This window comes from Mustelus asterias, chromosome 3, assembly GCF_964213995.1.
Source record: "Mustelus asterias chromosome 3, sMusAst1.hap1.1, whole genome shotgun sequence".
Lineage (NCBI taxonomy): Eukaryota > Metazoa > Chordata > Chondrichthyes > Carcharhiniformes > Triakidae > Mustelus > Mustelus asterias.
Genome location: NC_135803.1, coordinates 73,489,377 through 73,507,035, shown reverse-complemented (window position 1 = coordinate 73,507,035; position 17,659 = coordinate 73,489,377). Strand labels below are relative to the sequence as shown.

At 45.0% G+C, this 17,659-nt stretch overlaps 1 protein-coding gene across 1 annotated transcript in view; it reads right to left on the bottom strand.

Moving 5' to 3' along the window:
- Positions 1 to 17,659, bottom strand: part of LOC144491833 (unconventional myosin-VIIa-like) — a 162,924-nt gene that overhangs the window by 37,005 nt on the left and 108,260 nt on the right. The window contains exons 35-39 of the mRNA XM_078210126.1: positions 16,180 to 16,361; positions 14,986 to 15,110; positions 13,668 to 13,825; positions 8,412 to 8,565; positions 1,684 to 1,839 (exon numbers count right to left, since the gene is read on the bottom strand). Of these exons, the coding sequence (XP_078066252.1) occupies positions 1,684 to 1,839; positions 8,412 to 8,565; positions 13,668 to 13,825; positions 14,986 to 15,110; positions 16,180 to 16,361 (775 nt within the window). The remainder of the gene's footprint in view (positions 1 to 1,683; positions 1,840 to 8,411; positions 8,566 to 13,667; positions 13,826 to 14,985; positions 15,111 to 16,179; positions 16,362 to 17,659) is intronic.

The following is a 17,659-nucleotide window of genomic DNA, read 5'->3' as shown; positions in this document are numbered from 1 at the left end:
CAAGTTGGGCTGAAGGGCCTGTTTCCATGCTGTAAACCTTGATGATTCTATGACTCCTCAAACTTTCTATGTAGAACCTCCTTCCTCATGCTACTGATCTCATTGGTACCTACATGGACCATGAAAACAGAATCCTCTCCCTCCCACAATAGGTTTCTCTCCAGCCTGGAGCAGATGTCCTGAACCCTGGCAGCGAGCAGGCAATACAGCCGCCTGGACTCTGATTCCTTGCTACAGAGAACAGTGTCAATCCCCTCACTATACTGCCCCCTACTACCACTACATTCTTTGATGCTCCCCCGCTTTAATGACATCCTGTACTACTGTGCCATGGTCAGTCAGCTCATCCGCCCTACAGCCCCCACTCTGATCCAAACAAGCTGAAAGAGGATCAAATCTGTTGGATCATTGCATTCCTGCCCTCTGGGTCCCTTCACCTGCCTCAGCTGCAGTCACACCTCCCTGTCCCTGACCACTTTCCAGTGGAAGATTCTATCCTAAGGGTGTGGCCGCCTCCTGAAACAAAGTGCCCGGTAGCTCTCTCCCTCCCTGGTGTGTTACAGTGTCTGCAGCTCAGCCTCCAGATCAATGACTCTAAGCCGAAGCTCCTCAAGCCGCAGACATAGTTACATGTACATAGACATAATGTATATGTACACAGACACAGGTATGTGTATATAGACACATCCTGTAGATGTACCCAGGCACAAGTACATGTATATAGACATAATGAATATGTACACAAAAAAAGGTACATTGTATGAGCTAGGGGTATGTGCACACACATATGTGCCCACATATGTAACACAAACCACACATCGATGGTGAATGCACAGTAAAACATATTCTCCAGGTTCTCGCTCTATCCTTTTAACCTACTCATCTCTAAATTCAGTCAGTTCATTAATTCTGAAGCCTCTGGGGCTAATGTTCCAAATTGCGGATACGGCCTTCGTACAGTTGCAATTCAGTAAATTCCTTAATTCCCAGTGGGAATGCAGCAATATCCAAAAAGCAGTTCATTCCCTATGTTCCTGTTCCTTTCATATCTCTGACAATTCCTTTGTTTTTACAGCTGTCATTCTCACGGCAGGAGTGGAACAGAGTTTTTATGGAAAATACAGTGCGACTGAACTCATAATCTGATTCGCCAACAAGATTGTAGATTCACATGTGGAAAGACTTTCCAAAAATGCAAAATGCCCCATACTCTGCCCAACTGAGATTCATGTTGACTCACGTTTATTACAATCTTGTTGGCCTCATTACAATGCATGTATTAAACTGTGTAAAATGAAAGGTGATGGATTTGCTGATTGGAAAATCCATCCTGCAATTCCATCTCTTACATTCACCAAGAATTGTGTTGTCAACTGGTAGTGTGGCCCCTTTAAGGGGAGATCCTTCATGGGCCACGTGACCAGGTCAGAACCAATGGAGTGGCGAGCGCGTGCACCTGGGCCTTTCGTGAGTGAGGGCTCTCATCCCCGGGGCTGTGAATCTGCAGTTAGAGTCAGGGCATTGTTAGGAGGAGATCTGTATAGTTGTGCTGTTAAACCCTTCATTGTATATAGCCCTTCTTATCAATAAATCCTTTAGTTTGTGACTTGCCACATTGAGCCGCCTTGAGTTATAACATTAACAGTGATGACTGCAGTCAGCATGAATATCCTCTTACTGTACCTTTTCACCTTGTTTAATCTTTGAATGCAGTCAGCTGCCAGCCTCTCCGCTGGGTGAGTCTCGAGGAACCTCTTGATGTGAGGCAGTAGCACGTTACTGGGAGGGAAGAGCCCAGTGCAGAGCCAGAGGAGCTGCCAGCCATTATCTACACTATACCTGAGAGTCAAAAGCAGAGAGAGAACCTCAGTCAGTGTATCAGTTCACCAAGTGGCTGCTCACAACAATCTGATCCCAGCCCACAATTGTTCTGGTTTGCCCATTCTCAGTTGTCCTCAAGAAGGAAGTGGGCTGTCTCCCTGAACCCAGTGTTACCAACTGTGATTAAATGTACTCCAGGTTTCATCACGTGACTTGGCCGCACACTCCAGCATCCATCCTTGTGACACACTGCTCTCCTACGCCAGTTGGAAAGCAAAAAGACTCATTACCCACTTGGATGATGCTTGACTGTCCGCCAATCCTCTTTTCAATACTTTTATATCTGGTGAAGAGAAATGTTCAAAAGGAAATTACAGAAATCCCAGTCTTTTTTAATGTCCCGATGAGTTTTGTCCAGAGTCACACACAGCAGTGTCCTGCAGATTAAGCTTCAATTCCTGGAGCCTCCAGGTCAATCCTGGAGGGTTGGCAACCCTGCTACACTCCATGTGGTTATGGAACTCCCATAATGGTGTTTGGTGGGAAATGGTAAGTATTGTTGCTCTCCCTCATTGATCAAAATGGGAATGGAGAGATGCTGCAGCAATGACTCTTTGACCTCTGAACTAGCCCCTTCGAGCAAGGTCCCTGCTGGGACCATGGGGGTCAGCGGATTTCACTGCTAGCTTTAGACAAAGGCACCTCCAACCAGTGTTACAAATTCTTTTTGATTTATTCTTTCACGGGGCGTGTGCGTCGCTGGCTGGGCCGGCATTTATTGCGCATCCCTTATTCCCTTGACAAGGTGGTGGTGAGCTGCCTTCTTGAATCGCTGCAGTTCCTGTGATATAGGTACACCCACATTGCTGTTAGGGAGGGAGGTGCAGGATTTTGACCCAGTGACAGTGAAGGAACAGAGATATATTTCCAAGTCAGGATGATGTGTAGCTTGGAGGGGAACTTCAGGTGGTGGTGTTCCCATGCATCTGCTGCCCTTGTCCTTTTAGATGGTGGAGGTTGTGGGTTTGGAAGGTGCTGAAGCAGCCTTGGTGAGTTCCCGCAGTGCATAAGTTGCTGCTGCAGTTGTGATGAGATAGATTGCATTCCAGGAGGTTTCATAACATGACTTCTCCCACCATCTCCAACCTCCCTACCCCCTCACTCCAATGATGGGTGCTTGATATACCAATTCTTATAGTAAACTGCTGGACAGTCAATCAAAATGTCACAGTCTCTTCATTAGCCAATCAGATGATACTTGAATGTCAAGCAGTGTTTTATTTCCATCTCAATTTCTTTTATGGACCCTATCATTTTTCTCCTGAGTCGCTCGCAACAGTGTCTGGAAGATTAATCTTTAATTCTTAGAGACTTCAGGACAATGGACAATCAACCATTTATATAAACTTTATATGGTGCCGTTAACATTGTAAAACATACTAAAGTGCTTCGGAGAAGCTTTACCAATTAGTACTTGACACTGAGCCACATAAGAAGCTATTGGGTCAGATGACCAAAAGCTTGGTGAAAGAGGTAGGTTTTAAGAGATGTCTTAAAGAAGCAGAGTGAGATTGAGAGATGTAGGAAAGGAATTTCAGAGCTCAGGGCCAAGGCAGAACCAGGGGTGGAGGAATTAAAATGGAGGATGCACAAGAGGCCAGAATTAGCTGAATAGAGAGATCTCGGTGAGTTGTGGAGCAGGAGTGGTTAACAGAGATGGGGAAGCATGAGGCTTTGGAGAAATTGTAAAACAAGGATGAGGTGAGGTGTGTCTGGATCAGGAGTCAATGAGAACAAGGATGACAACCAGCACTTGGTTAGGGTACGGGCACCAAAGTTTTGGGATGACCTTGCCTTTACAGAAGACAGATCATTGGAAAATGGGCAGGAGGAAGAGTCAGATCTGGAGGTAAAAAGGCACAGATGATGATTTCAAGAGATAGACAAGACAAGTTGGGGCAGAGGTGAGCAATATTGGAGCTGGAGGTAGATGGTGTGGATATCTAGTCAGATTCTCATCTCAAGGCCAAATACAACACCAAGGTGGCAAACAGTCTGGTTCTGTCTCAGAGGGTTGCCAGGGAGAGGGATTGAGTTAATGGCAAGGGAACAGACTTTGTGGTGGAGAACAATGGCCTCTGTCCTCCCAATATTTAACTGAAGGATTATTCTGCTCATCTAGGACTGAATGTTATACGGGTAAAATGATAAATCAGAAATAGTGATTTTGTCAAAAGAGGGGGTGGTGAGACAGAGCTGGAGTGCATCGGCATTCGGATTATATCTCCAAGGGGCAGAAAGTAGATGGGAAATAGGAGGGGACCATCGAGAGATCCATGGGGACACCAGAGTTAATGGTGCAGAGGCAGGAGGAGAAGCCATTGCGGTAGATTTTTGGCCTTCGACAGGATGGATTAGAATGGAACCAGGCAAGTGCAGTCTAACCAGATGCAAGCAAGCGAGAAGGGTTTAAGATGATGGTTTGTAATGACGAAACAAGACCTGGGGTTATCTTTGCATTTTTGAATGGTCAGCAGCTTTGACAGAGGACAACAGGACCTGATGCTGCTTGATGTGGTCTGGCTTGGTGTTATATGTTTTAAGCTTAAATAATTGATAGGAAGGTGATTTTGGACTCGTGCTGCCAGTTTAAAAACATTTCTTTTCAATCGTTTATGCTTGGATGCCGTGTGTAGTGGTGCTAGCTGTGGACTCGTGCTGTCAGTTTTTTTCACTTATACTCTGGAATGTTACTGCTGATCCTGATTGTTGCTGATTTTAAAAGGGAATTGCTGCCTTTTTACTATATTTTGCTCACCCTTTAGGCGATCTGGCCAGGTCTTTTTACTCTGCGTTCACTCAGGTTCTTCTTTTCATTGGATTATTCTTTTTTCTTTCAGCATTTTTCCCTTTTTTGAATTTCACACAGCATTTTGTGATCTGGGTAGGTCACTTGACTCTGCATTAACTAACGTGTAGCACAGGACGGACTCTGGTGGCGTCCTTGTCAGCTTCCACGTCAGCAATGCAGCTTTTTTTTTGACAATCTCCAACGGTGTCTTCAATTTAAGTATACATCTCACAGGTCAGAGTGCAATCTCTTTAATTTTTCATACTTTTGGGATCCACTCGTCGCTGCCACCATGTTGTAAGGTTGGTTGATGACTCACTAAGAGGTCTGGAGGCTTGTGTAGTTGAATATAAACCATTTATTGGTAACCCATAACTATATACATCTCCAAGGTACTTCACTGGGTGCTGTTTCCATGTTGGCTTCTTCCAGAACCTACTGTACTCAGTCCTCCAACATGTGACTCTCTATGCCAGAGAGTGGGCAGTACTGTTCTCCAGTCCTATGTTAACCCTTACGAACCCAAACACACTGATACTACAATCACAGCAGGGATTAGTGAAGGCAGAGTAACTGAGAGGGAGACAAATGAAAGGAGACACAACAGCAGGAAGATGAAGCTAGAAGTGGAGAGAATAGTAAACAGGGGAGACAAAAGTAGAAATAGAAACAAAAAGCTCAGGTTGAGAGGGGCAATCAAAATGCCCAAAAAAAGAAATAGACCATTGGAAAAGATCTAAGCTCTGTAGTCCTGCCACATCCAGGCATGAATGGGGGGGGGTGGAAAATTAAACAACTTACTGGAGGAGGCTCCACAAATATCCTTGTCCTCTATGATGGGAGAGCCAAGCACATCAGTGCAAGAGACAAGACAACCATCTTCAGCCAGAGCTGCCAAGTGGATGATCCTTCTCCGCTTCCTCTGGAGGTTGCCAGCATCATACATGCCAGTCTTCAGCCAATTCAATTCACTCCACTTCACTTCCTCAGATACTGAAGCAATGCATGTCCAAATGCAGCCAGACTGGGACAATATCCAGGCTTGGGCTGACAAGTAACATTCGCGCCACACAAGTGCCAGGCAATGACCATCTCCAACAAGAGAGGATCTAACAATTGCTCTTTGACATTCAATGGCTTTACTATTACTGAATACCCCACTATCAACATCCTAGTGGTTACTATTGACCAGAAACTGAAATGAACTAGCTATATAAACACTGTGGCCACAATATCAAGTTAGAGGCTCGGAATCCTGCAGTGATTAACTTATCGCCTGAATCTCGAAAGTCTATCCACCAAGGCACAAGTCAGGAGTGTGATGGAATACTCTCCACTTGCTTGGATGAGTGAATCGTCCAACAACACTCGAGATGTTTGACACCATGCAGGACAAAGCAGCCCACTTAATTGGCATCTCCTTCACTTCCTTCACCACTGATACACAGTGGCAGCCATGTGCAGCATCTACAAGATGTACTGTGAGAACTCACCAAAGCTCCTTAAACAGCACATCCACAACCATCTAGAAGGACAAGGAAAGAAGAACCAGGGAATATCACCTCCTGGAAGTTCCCTCCAAGTGACTCACCATCCTAACTTGGAAACACACTGCTATTCCTTCACTGTCGCTGGGTGAAAATCCTGGAACTCCCTCCCTAACAGCACTGTGCGCATTCCTACACCTCATGAACCACAGCAGTTCAAGAAGGCAGCTCACCACCAGTTTCTCAAGGACAATTGGGGATGGGCGATAAGTAGCCAGTGAGGCCCAAATCCCATGAATGACTGAGAAAAGAGCTAATGACACGGGGTAACTCTGGTTACATTGGATATTTATACAGTAAGACAGGGTAGATATGTCATGGTGTTAAATCCCAGAGGGCTTGTACCTTACCTGTGACCAATGACAAATAGGTAGTTATTTGTAATCATGGTAGGCTAGTGAAAAAGGTTGGATCCCATGGGATAAAGGGGGAGGTGGCTAGATGGGTGGAGAACTGGCTTGGTCATAGAAGACAGAGGGTGGTAGTGGAAGGGTCTTTTTCCGGCTGGAGGCCTGTGATTAGTGGTGTACCGCAGGGCTCTGTATTGGGACCTCTGCTGTTTGTGATTTATATAAATGATCTGGAAGAAGGAGTAACTGGGGTGATCAGTAAGTTTGCGGACGACACAAAACTGGCAGGACTTGCAGATAGTGAGGAACATTGTCAGAGGCTACAGAAGGATATAGATAGGCTGGAAATTTGGGCAAGGAAATGGCAGATGGAGTTCAATCCTGATAAATGCGAAGTGATGCATTTTGGTGGGAATAATGTAGGGAGGAGCTACACGATAAATGGAAGAACCATAAAGGGTGTAGAGACGCAGAGGGACCTGGGTGTGCAAGTCCACAGATCTTTGAAGGTGACGTCACAGGTGGAGAAGGTGGTGAAGAAGGCATATGGCATGCTTGCCTTTATAGGACGGGGCATAGAGTATAAGAGTTGGGGTCTGATGTTGCAGATGTATAGAACGTTGGTTCGGCCGCATTTGGAATACTGCGTCCAGTTCTGGTCGCCACACTACCAGAAGGACGTGGAGGCTTTGGAGAGAGTACAGAGGAGGTTTACCAGGATGTTGCCTGGTATGGAGGGGCTTGGTTATGAGGAGAGATTGGGGAAACTGGGGTTGTTCTCCTTGGAAAGACGGAGGATGAGGGGAGACTTAATAGAGGTGTATAAAATTATGAAAGGCATAGATAGGGTGAACGGTGGGAAGCTTTTCCCCGGGTCGGTGGTGACGTTCACGAGGGGTCATAGGTTCAAGGTGAAGGGGGGGAGGTTTAACACAGATATCAGAAGGACATATTTCACACAGAGGGTCGTGGGGGCCTGGAATGTGTTGCCGGGCAAGGTGGTGGAGGCGGACACACTGGGAACGTTTAAGACTTATCTAGACAGCTATATGAACGGAGTGGGAATGGAGGGATACAAAAGAGTTGTCTAGTTTGGACCAGGGAGCGGCGCGGGCTAATTGTTCCTTGTTTCTCGTTTCAAGGCTTCATTCTATGATCATCTTGCTGGTGCCAGTACAGAGCGAGACTGCGGATAGTTGCGAACCTGTCTCGGGGGCAGGGAATTCATATGGTGTTCGTGGAAGTGGAAATGACTAGGGTTGGGAAGCATTTTCCGATCAGGGCCATTGTGATCTCCTGGACTCGTTTCGATCGCCTCAGGGGGTCGGAGAGGAATTTCCCAGATTTTTTTTCCCCATATTGGCCCTGGGGTTTTTCACTCTGGGTTTTCGCCTCTCCCTGGAGATTACATGGTCTGGAATGGGGGGGTGGGTGTGAGTTAATAGGTTGTAATGAACAAAGCATCGTAGCTGTGAGGGACAGCTCGGTGGATAGGATATTGGTATGTAGATAGGCTGGAAAATTGGGCGGGGATCCTGGATTCAGGATTCAATCCTGGACCGGGGAGCGGCGCGGGTTTGGAGGGCCGAAGGGCCTGTTCCTGTGCTGTATTGTTCTTTGTTCTTTGTTCTATTGAATGACCCACATTGTAAATCTGGGACCAATTTTTACAAGGTGAGTTAGAACACTGGACACACACACACACACACACACACACACACACACAGTGTGAGGCACAGTGAGGTAGAGAGATGTCCAGTCTATCAGGAGTAAAGGACGGTTGGTGACTTGTGGCCTGTAAATAGCTGCGAGGTTTCTCCAGCCTCAGGCTTGGACTGTTACCTGTTACAATTATCTGTCAGCTGCTTCACAATCTGGCAATAGATCTCGTCCTGCAATCCGTCCTCCTGTAGCGCTGCAGAGAATATCAGATCAGTCAGCTCCGTACCGGACTTGGCCAGTTTCCCTGGGTAATCTCCCATGTACTTCATTATGGGTGAGAGACTAGTTAAGGAAATTTGAGAGATGGAAACAAGCCATACACAAGCAGGACAAAGTTTATGTGCTTTATTTTGGGGAAGGTCATTGTTTCTCCTTGTCTTCAAACTGGGGCCAAGCAGATCCGATTTGTCTGAGATGGACTGACCCCATGTTGGGATGATTCTTTCAGCTTCAGCCTGCAGGCCATGAATATAACCTCACTTCCCCCAGGCTCAACCCACACAGAAAGTGATGTGGAGTTGCCGGCGTTGGACTGGGATAGCATCACTGCCCCTGATGAAGGGGCAATGCTCCGAAAGCTCGTGCTACCAAATAAACCTGTTGGACTTTAATCTGGTGTTGTGAGACTACTTACTGTGCACACAGAAAGTGTAACTCCTTAAATGTTAATAGCAGTATTCACATCACTAAACCTGAGCAGGAGGCCCCTTGAACATGTTCCGCCATTCAATTACATCATGGCCTATCTAGATTTTAACTCCATAACCCTTCAATCTCAGTTTTGAAATTTTCCTTCCCACCAATATTTTAGAGAGGATTTCCACTCTGCTGTGAAGTGTTTCCCGAGACCACTCCTGAGCAGCCTACATCTAACTACCTTCAGTAGGGGAGTCTGGTGACCAATACCGATAGGTTAACCATTGATAACAATCATACTTCATGTTTCAGATCCACCTACCATTTCAGGTATCTGCGAGACATACAAGATTCCTCTGCCTGCTGTTCTCACTGCATCCTGAGATCCATGCTCACTTCCATCACGTGTACAACTTGACCTCTCTGACAAGCTGTCCCGGCTCCATAGTTTCATTTCACCCTTTGACTCATCCGATGCTTGAACTAAAAATTCTTTCTTCTTTTTTTCAGGCGTTAATGATCGCCAACTCCAAAAGCTTAGAGGTATCAAAGCCACTCCAGATTTCTCTTCCCCTTCCCTTCCTTCTGACCCTATCCCTTCTGCTAATCCCAGCTCTAGTTGTGCATTAACATTACTGCCTGACCTTCCCCTCTCTGATACTGAACGATCTGTCCTTAGCAAAGGACTTCGTTTTATCATCGTACACCTCAATGAATTTGTAGCTCAGCATGATGTTGAACTCTTCTTCCATCACCTTCACCTCTTTGACCAGGAGTTCTCCATAAATAGCACTGCCCAGGTAGACTTATCATTTCAGCCTTAGAACTGATTTCTTCCTGCCTTCCAGTCTCCACTTACCTACATCCATGACTCTTCTGATGCCTTCTGTCACTTTAAACATTTCCAATTTCCCTGGTCCTGTGGGGAAATCCTTTTGACAAATTTATTAAGAGTTTTTTGAGGATGGCAGTAGATAAAGGGGAACCAGTAGATGTAGTTTACCTGGATTTCCAAAAGGCATTTGATAAGGTGCACACAAAAGGTTAATAGGCAAAATAAGGATTCATGGAGCTGCGGGTGATATATTAGCATGGCACGGTAGCACAGTGGTTAGCACTGCTGCTTCACAGCTCCAGGGTCCCGGGTTCGATTCCTGGCTCGGGTCACTGTCTGTGTAGAGTTTGCACTTTCTCCTCGTGTCTGCGTGGGTTTCCTCCGGGTGCTCCGGTTTCCTCCCACAGTCCAAAGATGTGCGGGTTAGGTTGATTGGCCAGGTTAAAAATTGCCCCTTAGAATCCTAAAATGCGTAGGTTAGAGGGATTAGTGGGTAAATGTGTGGGGGTGGGGCCTGGGTGGGATTGTGGTCGGTGCGGACTCGATGGGCCGAGTGGCCTCCTTCTGCACTGTAGGGTTTCTATGATTCTATAGAAAATCGGTTAACAGATAGAAAATACAGAGTGGGCATAAACAGGACTTTTTCAAGTTGGGCAGGCTATGAATAGTGGAATACCACTAGGATCAGTGCTGGGTTCTTAACTATTTACAATCTATATTAAATGACATAGATGAAGAAACAGAGAGTAATTTATCCAAGTTTGCTGATGCCAAGCTGTGTGAAAACAGTAAACTGTGGGGAGGACATAGAGAAGGCTGCAAAGAGAGAGAGAGCCGGGTTGTGAGTGGACCTCAATATAGCAGATGGAGTGTAATGTAGGAAAGTGTGAAGTTATTCACTTTGGTTGTAAGGATAAAAAAGCAGAATATTTATTAAAAGGTGAATATATTGGGCTTACATTCTCTGGAGTTTAGAAAAATGAAAGGCTATCTCATTGAAATCTACAAAATTCTGAAGGAGCTTGATAAGGTGGATGCTGAAAGATTGTTTTCAATGGTTGGGGAATCTAAAACATGGGGGCACAGTCTCAGGATAAGGGATAGATCATTTTAGGCCTGAGATGAGGAGAAATTACATCATTCAAAGGATTGTGAATGTTTGGAACTCTCTACCCTAGCGAGTTGAGGATGCTCCATCATTGAATACACTTAAGGCTGGGATACACAGATAGTTGGTCTCAGGGAATTAAGGGATATAGGGAACAAGTGAGAAAATGGAGTTGAAGCCCAGGATCAGCCGTGGTTGTACGGAATGGTGGAGCTAGCAGAATGGGGTGTGTGTCAGTTCGTGTTTCTTATATTCTTAACTGTCTCCTCTTTACTATGGAAATTCAATCCCTCTGCATCTCCATTCACCACCCGGATAGTCTGAGGGCTCTCCACTTCTTCATCAAATAGAGGCCTAACCAGTCCCTATCCACCACCACCCTCCTCCGCCTGGTTGAACATGTTCTCTCATTGAACAATTTCTCCTTGAACTCAATTCACTCTCTCAAAATAAAAGGGGTTGCTATGGTACTGTATGTGTCCTAGCTATGTGTGTCTTTTATGGGATATGTGGAACATTCTTTGTTCCAGTGCCACTCGGCCTCCCTACCTCAACTATTTTTCCGGTATATTGATGACTGTATCTGTGTCGTGTCCCGCTCTCGTCCTGAATTGAAAAATGTCATCAACTTTGCTTCCAATATCTACCGTTCTCTCAGTTTCACATCGTCCATCTCTGACTCTTCCCTTCCTTGTCTCCTCTCTCTCTATTTCTGGTGATAGGCTAACAACTAATATTCATTATAAGTCCAGCGACTCCCACAGCTACCTCAACTACACTTTCTCACATGCTTTAAGGACTCCATTCCATTCCCCCAGTTTCTACTTTCCACAGCAACATTTCTGTAAAGTCTTAATTTTTCCTCAACTGAAGATTCTCCCGCCATTGAGGTTGACAGGGCTCTAAATTGTCTCCAACACATTCCCCACACTTCTGTTTTCACTCCTTCCCCTCCCTCCCAGAACGATGATAGGGTTCCCTCGTCCTCACTTTCCACCCCACCAATATTCATATCCAATGGAATATTTCCACCAGAAACCTTTCACAAAATCTTTCACATCTTCCCCTGTCCTCCCCTTCAGCGTTCTGAAGGAACCGTTCCCTCCATGATACCCTGGTCCATTCCTCAGTCACTAGCCATTACCTTGTCCCCTCTCTAATGACACCTTCCCATGCAAACACAGGAGGTGAAATAGCTGTCCTTCCATCTCCTCCAGTCTCACAGTTCAAGGCCAAAAACACTCCTTCCAAGTGTAGTAATAACTTACATATACTTCATTCAATCTGGTGTACTGTATTCACTGTTCAAAATGTGGTCTCCTCTACATAGGGAGAACAAACACAGATCAAGAGACTGCTTTGTGGAACACCTGTGCTCAGTCCACAAGCATGACCGTAAGTTTTCCAATGGTGTGTCATTTTAATTCTCCAACTTTTCGCCATTATGACACTTAGAAACTTTTTGAGAAAATTCCGCCCCTCATCTTTTGATTAGGCACTTTACGGCCTTCCAGACTCAACACTGAGTTCAACAATTTCAGATTGTTATCTGCTCTATTTTATTTCCTTTGCTGTTTCAGTTTTTTATTAGCAGCATACCTGCCCTAGGCATATCTTTTGTTTCTTTTCTTGTCCCATCACCATTTTCCTTCACTCTGGAAGACTCATTATCCTGTCATTCAATTCCTAACTCCCACCCCATCACAGGTTTTTTCCCTTCTCCCATGTCCCACCACCCGTGTTCAAAACATATTTACATTCTCTAACTTTCCCAGTATTGACAATAGGTCAGCGACCAGAAGCACCAGCTCTGTTTTTCTCTCTCCACAGATGCTGCCTGACCTGCTGAGTATTCCTAGCAATGTCTGTGTGGAGTTTTGATAATGTTTTAACATGAGGAGGTAACTGCTGACGTAACTTTGATGTCGCACGATGAAGTACCTGAGATCCTGGGGGAAGCCTGAGATCACAGGTGAACCCTAAAGAAACCCCATCTAGAATGCAAATGCAAGGAAAAATAGGTAACAAACATAATGTATACCACAAAGTATGTTGGGGGTTAAAGTGCCTAGTATTGGTGCGGGGTTCCCTCAGCACTGGTATTATTCTAGTCACGTTGAGGCAGTGGGAAGGGTATGGACTTTGAGAATCGAGGATTGTAGAAATGTTCTAATGTCGAGAAGGCTGAGATCTACCATCAGTATGGGACGAGGTGAAAAGATTTTGGGGAATCAAACTGAGAGATGGACAATCTCAGTTGGACTTGGACCTTTGTGTCGTTAAGATCAGCTGGTCCCATCCAGGGAGATTGAGGGCTCTCAGGCTGGTTCCTCATCATTTTCTGACTCGATCCATCTCTTTATTGGGGTTTTACTGAGGTCTACTTGAAATCACAGTAGAGTATTTGTATTTATCTTTTATATGTATCTGATGTTTTATATGTAGGCTGCACCCCAGCCTGTGTTTACACAGCCAGGGCTATGTACTTGTTTGTGTTTATACAGCCTGTGTTTATACAATCTGGGCTGTAGATCAGTCTGCGTTTACACAGCCAGGGCTGTGTACTTGCTTGAGTTTATACAGCCTATGCTCACACAGCCTAGGCTGCAGATCAGCTTGTGTTTACACAGACTGAGCGCAATCCCTTGTGCTTGCAGAGAGCTAGCACAGACACAATGGGCTGAATGTGATCCTAATCCTAAGCCGAATTTACACAGTGCTCTGTCGGAGATCTCAGTGTTCTCTGATGTGGTGAAGGTAGAAGGGGAGCTCTTTCCTTGTCAGACTGAAAGGATATCAATGAAAGCCTTGCAAGCCACAATCACCATCTCTGTATTGGCACAGACTCTCTTCAGTAAAGGCTGTCTCAGAGGTTCCCTTGAGCAGGCCCAGATCCGATCCTTCACGCGAGCCTTAGGAAGCACCATTTTGTTCATTGATTCCTTTGCTGGGGGTCTGGTTAGAAAAGAGAAGAGGAATGTGGTAATATCTGGGATATAGGACAGCATTCATCAGATTTCTGGCTGGCTTGCAACAATTCCCAGTTGGAAGATTTAACAAGAGGAAAATCAGGAATGGATGGGACAATCCCATCAAGCCTGGTTCAAATCCGGAAGCTTCAACTTGCTGAATTCATTCCCTAGAGAGCCAAGGTAACCTTGTTCTTGAAAACACCCACCAATCTGTGCAATAACCCCTTACTAGGAGAGAAATCACACTGTCCCTGAGGTCACCTCTTCTACACTCCCTATCTGGGCATTGCTGCTGTCTCTATAGTGTTGTTAGGCAACGGCACAACTTGTATTTATATAGACCCTGCATCAAGAGAAAAAATCCGATGGAACATACAAGCAAATGAACAAGTATCAAGTTCTGTCAGCGAAACCGGACGTCAAAACTGGCTCTTTGCAAACACCTCACGCTGGGGAAAGATTACAGCTGATGCTGCAGTAGGCCATTCTGCCACTTGAGCCTTTTCTGCCATTTAATGAGATCATGGCTGATCTGATAGTAACCTTAAATCTGCACCCCGCCTACACCGGTAACCTATCACCCCCTTGCTTACCAAGAATGGACTGTGATTGGTCCACTCCTACAGTGTCTATGAACTGTGATTGGTCTGTCGTACAGGCACTATGGATTATAATTGGTCCGCTCCTACAGTCGCTATGGATTGTGTCTGCATCTTCTGCCGATGCGGTCTAATTCTAAGTTTTAAATACAACCTTGGAAATCACAAAAGAGAATAAAGGGTGAGACCCAGCGAAATGGATCTTTGTGCTTTTTCCCTGGCCTTCACCTGAGGGGAATGGAGACAGCCCAGGCACAAGTATCTACCCCTTGTAGTGATTGGAAGTTCCAACAGCTTCTTAAATATCCTCAAAACAGTTATCGGGACTTCCTGGATTTGAATAATTGTTCTCCATATTCAAAATCTAATTAGCTCCTAGACACGCAGCCTGTGCGTTTCCCAATTTAACCCAGATTTTGAAGGCAATCGATGAGTTTCTGACTGGAGCAAATTCAGTTTCTCTGGATCCCTTGGACCCATGATTCAAGCTGAAATGAGGCTCATAAATTCAATTTATGTCAGAGGACAATGGACCGAGATTAACCTGAAATGGTCATAGGAAAACTCCTCCAGTGTGTAGGCCTTGATTTTCACCTCTGGCTCCTTCATCTCGGCAAGGGCATTCTGGGATGCTTGGCGTCGCTGGTCAGGTGACATGAGTATCAAGTTCTGTCAGCGAAACAAGAACAGGACGTCAAAACTGGCTCTTTGCAAACACCCCACCCTGGGGAAAGATTACAGCTGATGCTGCAGTTAACAAAATTGCTGGTCTGCTCAGAATGAATAATTCTCCTGTGTCCGTCAAAGATCATTCTGACTTGGCAACACATTTGATATGGCAGTGGGATTAGGAGGCAAGTTGGAGTTTGAGAGGCTTTGAAACAGCAGGACCAGCAGTTATAGCCAAACACTCACTGGGGGCCGGGCTCAGTCCCATATCGCTGGACCATTCGGTTCTATAATGGGGAGTGGTGGTGGTACTCAGTCCGTACTGGAGGGACAATTTGCATAACTGGGGGAGAGGAAGCATTCGGTCCCATAATGGGGGGTGAGCTTGGTCCCATAAAGGTGGGGGCAGTGTTTGGTCCCCTAATTGGAGGAAGCATGCAGTTTTGCAATAGAAATGAGGACTTTGTGCTATAATGGCGGAGTGCTGTGTGTTTATTGGAAGGAAGTACTGGCTCCTATAATAGGAGGGAGGTGTGTCCTATAATGTGAGGAGTGTTGGTCTCATAATGAGAGTAGTTCTGTATTAGGTACTGTGTTCAGTCTGGTAATGAAAGGTACACAATCATTTATTGAAAAGATCCTGTAATGGGAGGAAGCGTCAAGTCTTGTCATGGGGGGAAGCATTGAATCTTGTAATTGGAGGAAGTGTTGAGTCCTGTAATCAGTGGAAGACTCGAATCCTGTAATGGGAGGAAGCATTGAACCTTTTATTGGGAGGAAGTGTCAAGCCCTGTAATGAGAGAAAGCATTGAGTCCTGTAATGGGAGAGAACTCCTAGTCAGGTAAGTGGAAGAGAGCTTGTTCCTATATGGGGGGGACTGGGTCTTGTAATGGAGTGTTTATGGTCCTGAAACAGGGATTTCTCAGCCTGCACATCCTGTAATAGGAAGTATATATCATCCTGTAATGTGGGCTTATTCTTGTAGGCTCTTACCACAGTGCAAGTGGTGATCCATCTGGCAATGGAATGGACCAGTTTTTGTGCCAATGTAATTTTAAATCAACCTACTATCAACTCCGATGATGGCTTCACAAGAGTCGGAACAATGTAGACAGATTCCAGTGAGAGGCTTCCTGTCTTCGCAGTGCGTTCATTCCGTCCTTGAATCCAGCCACTATCCTGAGTAATCTCCTTATTTTTAATCAATTTTATCAAATCACCCTTTTCACATTTTAGAAATATGGGGTCATCTGGAACGGTAAAATGAGTAGCAAATTAATGACTGAACAAGGAAACCCAGACTGTAATGGAGGCTGAGTTAGATTATAGAGACTGTAATGGAGATGTGTTAGATTATGGAGACTATAACAGAGACAATTTAGATTATAGAGGCTATAACAGTGATAAATTAAATTATAGAGTGTAATGGAGACGTATTAGGTTATACAGACTATAATGGAGACAGTTAACAGTGGCTGTAACTGGGAGCAAATTAAATTACAGAGGCTGTAACATAGATGATTTAGATTATAGAGACTGTGGCAGAGACAAATTAAATTATAGAAGCTGTAACATTAGATTACAGAGGCTATAACAGAGACTAAATTATATTATAGAGGCTGTAATGGAGAAGTGTTATCATACAGAATGTAACAGAGATAAATTAGATTATGGAGGCTGTAACAGAGACTGAGTTAAAACATGGAGACTATAATAGAGTCTAAATTAGATTATAGAGGCTATGACAGAGACATGTTAAATTATAGAGACTGTAATGGAGACAAGTTAGATTATAAAGGCTGTAACGGAAAGAAGTTATAGTGTCTGTAATAGAGATGTGGTTGATTATAAGGATTATAATGGAGACAAATTAGATTAGGGGTTGTAACAGACTGAGTTAGACTGTTGGAACAGAAAAGTAGAGAAATAGAGTTTAACTGTAGGAACAAGCATAAATCATCATTCTATGATTCATAGGTGGCACGGTGGCACAGTGGTTAGCACTGCTGCCTTACAGCGCCAGGGACCCAGGTTCAATTCAGGCCTCGGGTCACTATCTGTGTGGAGTTTGCACGTTCTCCCCGTGTCTATGTGGGTTTCCTCCGGGTGCTCCGGTTTCTCCCACAGTCCAAAGATGTGTGGGTTAGGTTGATTGGCCATGCTAAAATTGCCCCTTAGTGTTAGGGGGATTAGCACGGTAAATATGTAGGGTTACGGGGATAGGGCCTGGGTGGGATTGTGGTCGGTGCAGACTCGATGGGCCGAATGGCCTCCTTCTGCACTGTAGGGATTCTATGATTCTACAAAGCATGGAATTAGTCTGTAGGGACAGAGGATTAGTCTGCTGGGACGAAGGGTTAGACTGTAGGGACAGGCACAGCAGAGAGAACAGTTAGACTTAGAAGCAATGACAATATATAATTCTGCACACAAAAAGGACTTGCATTTCAATAACACATTTCACAATCTTAGAATGTCCCAAAGTGTTTGCAGCCAATTTACTACATTTTATGTCATTTATTCTGTTCTGTCTTTCACTCTTGCATTG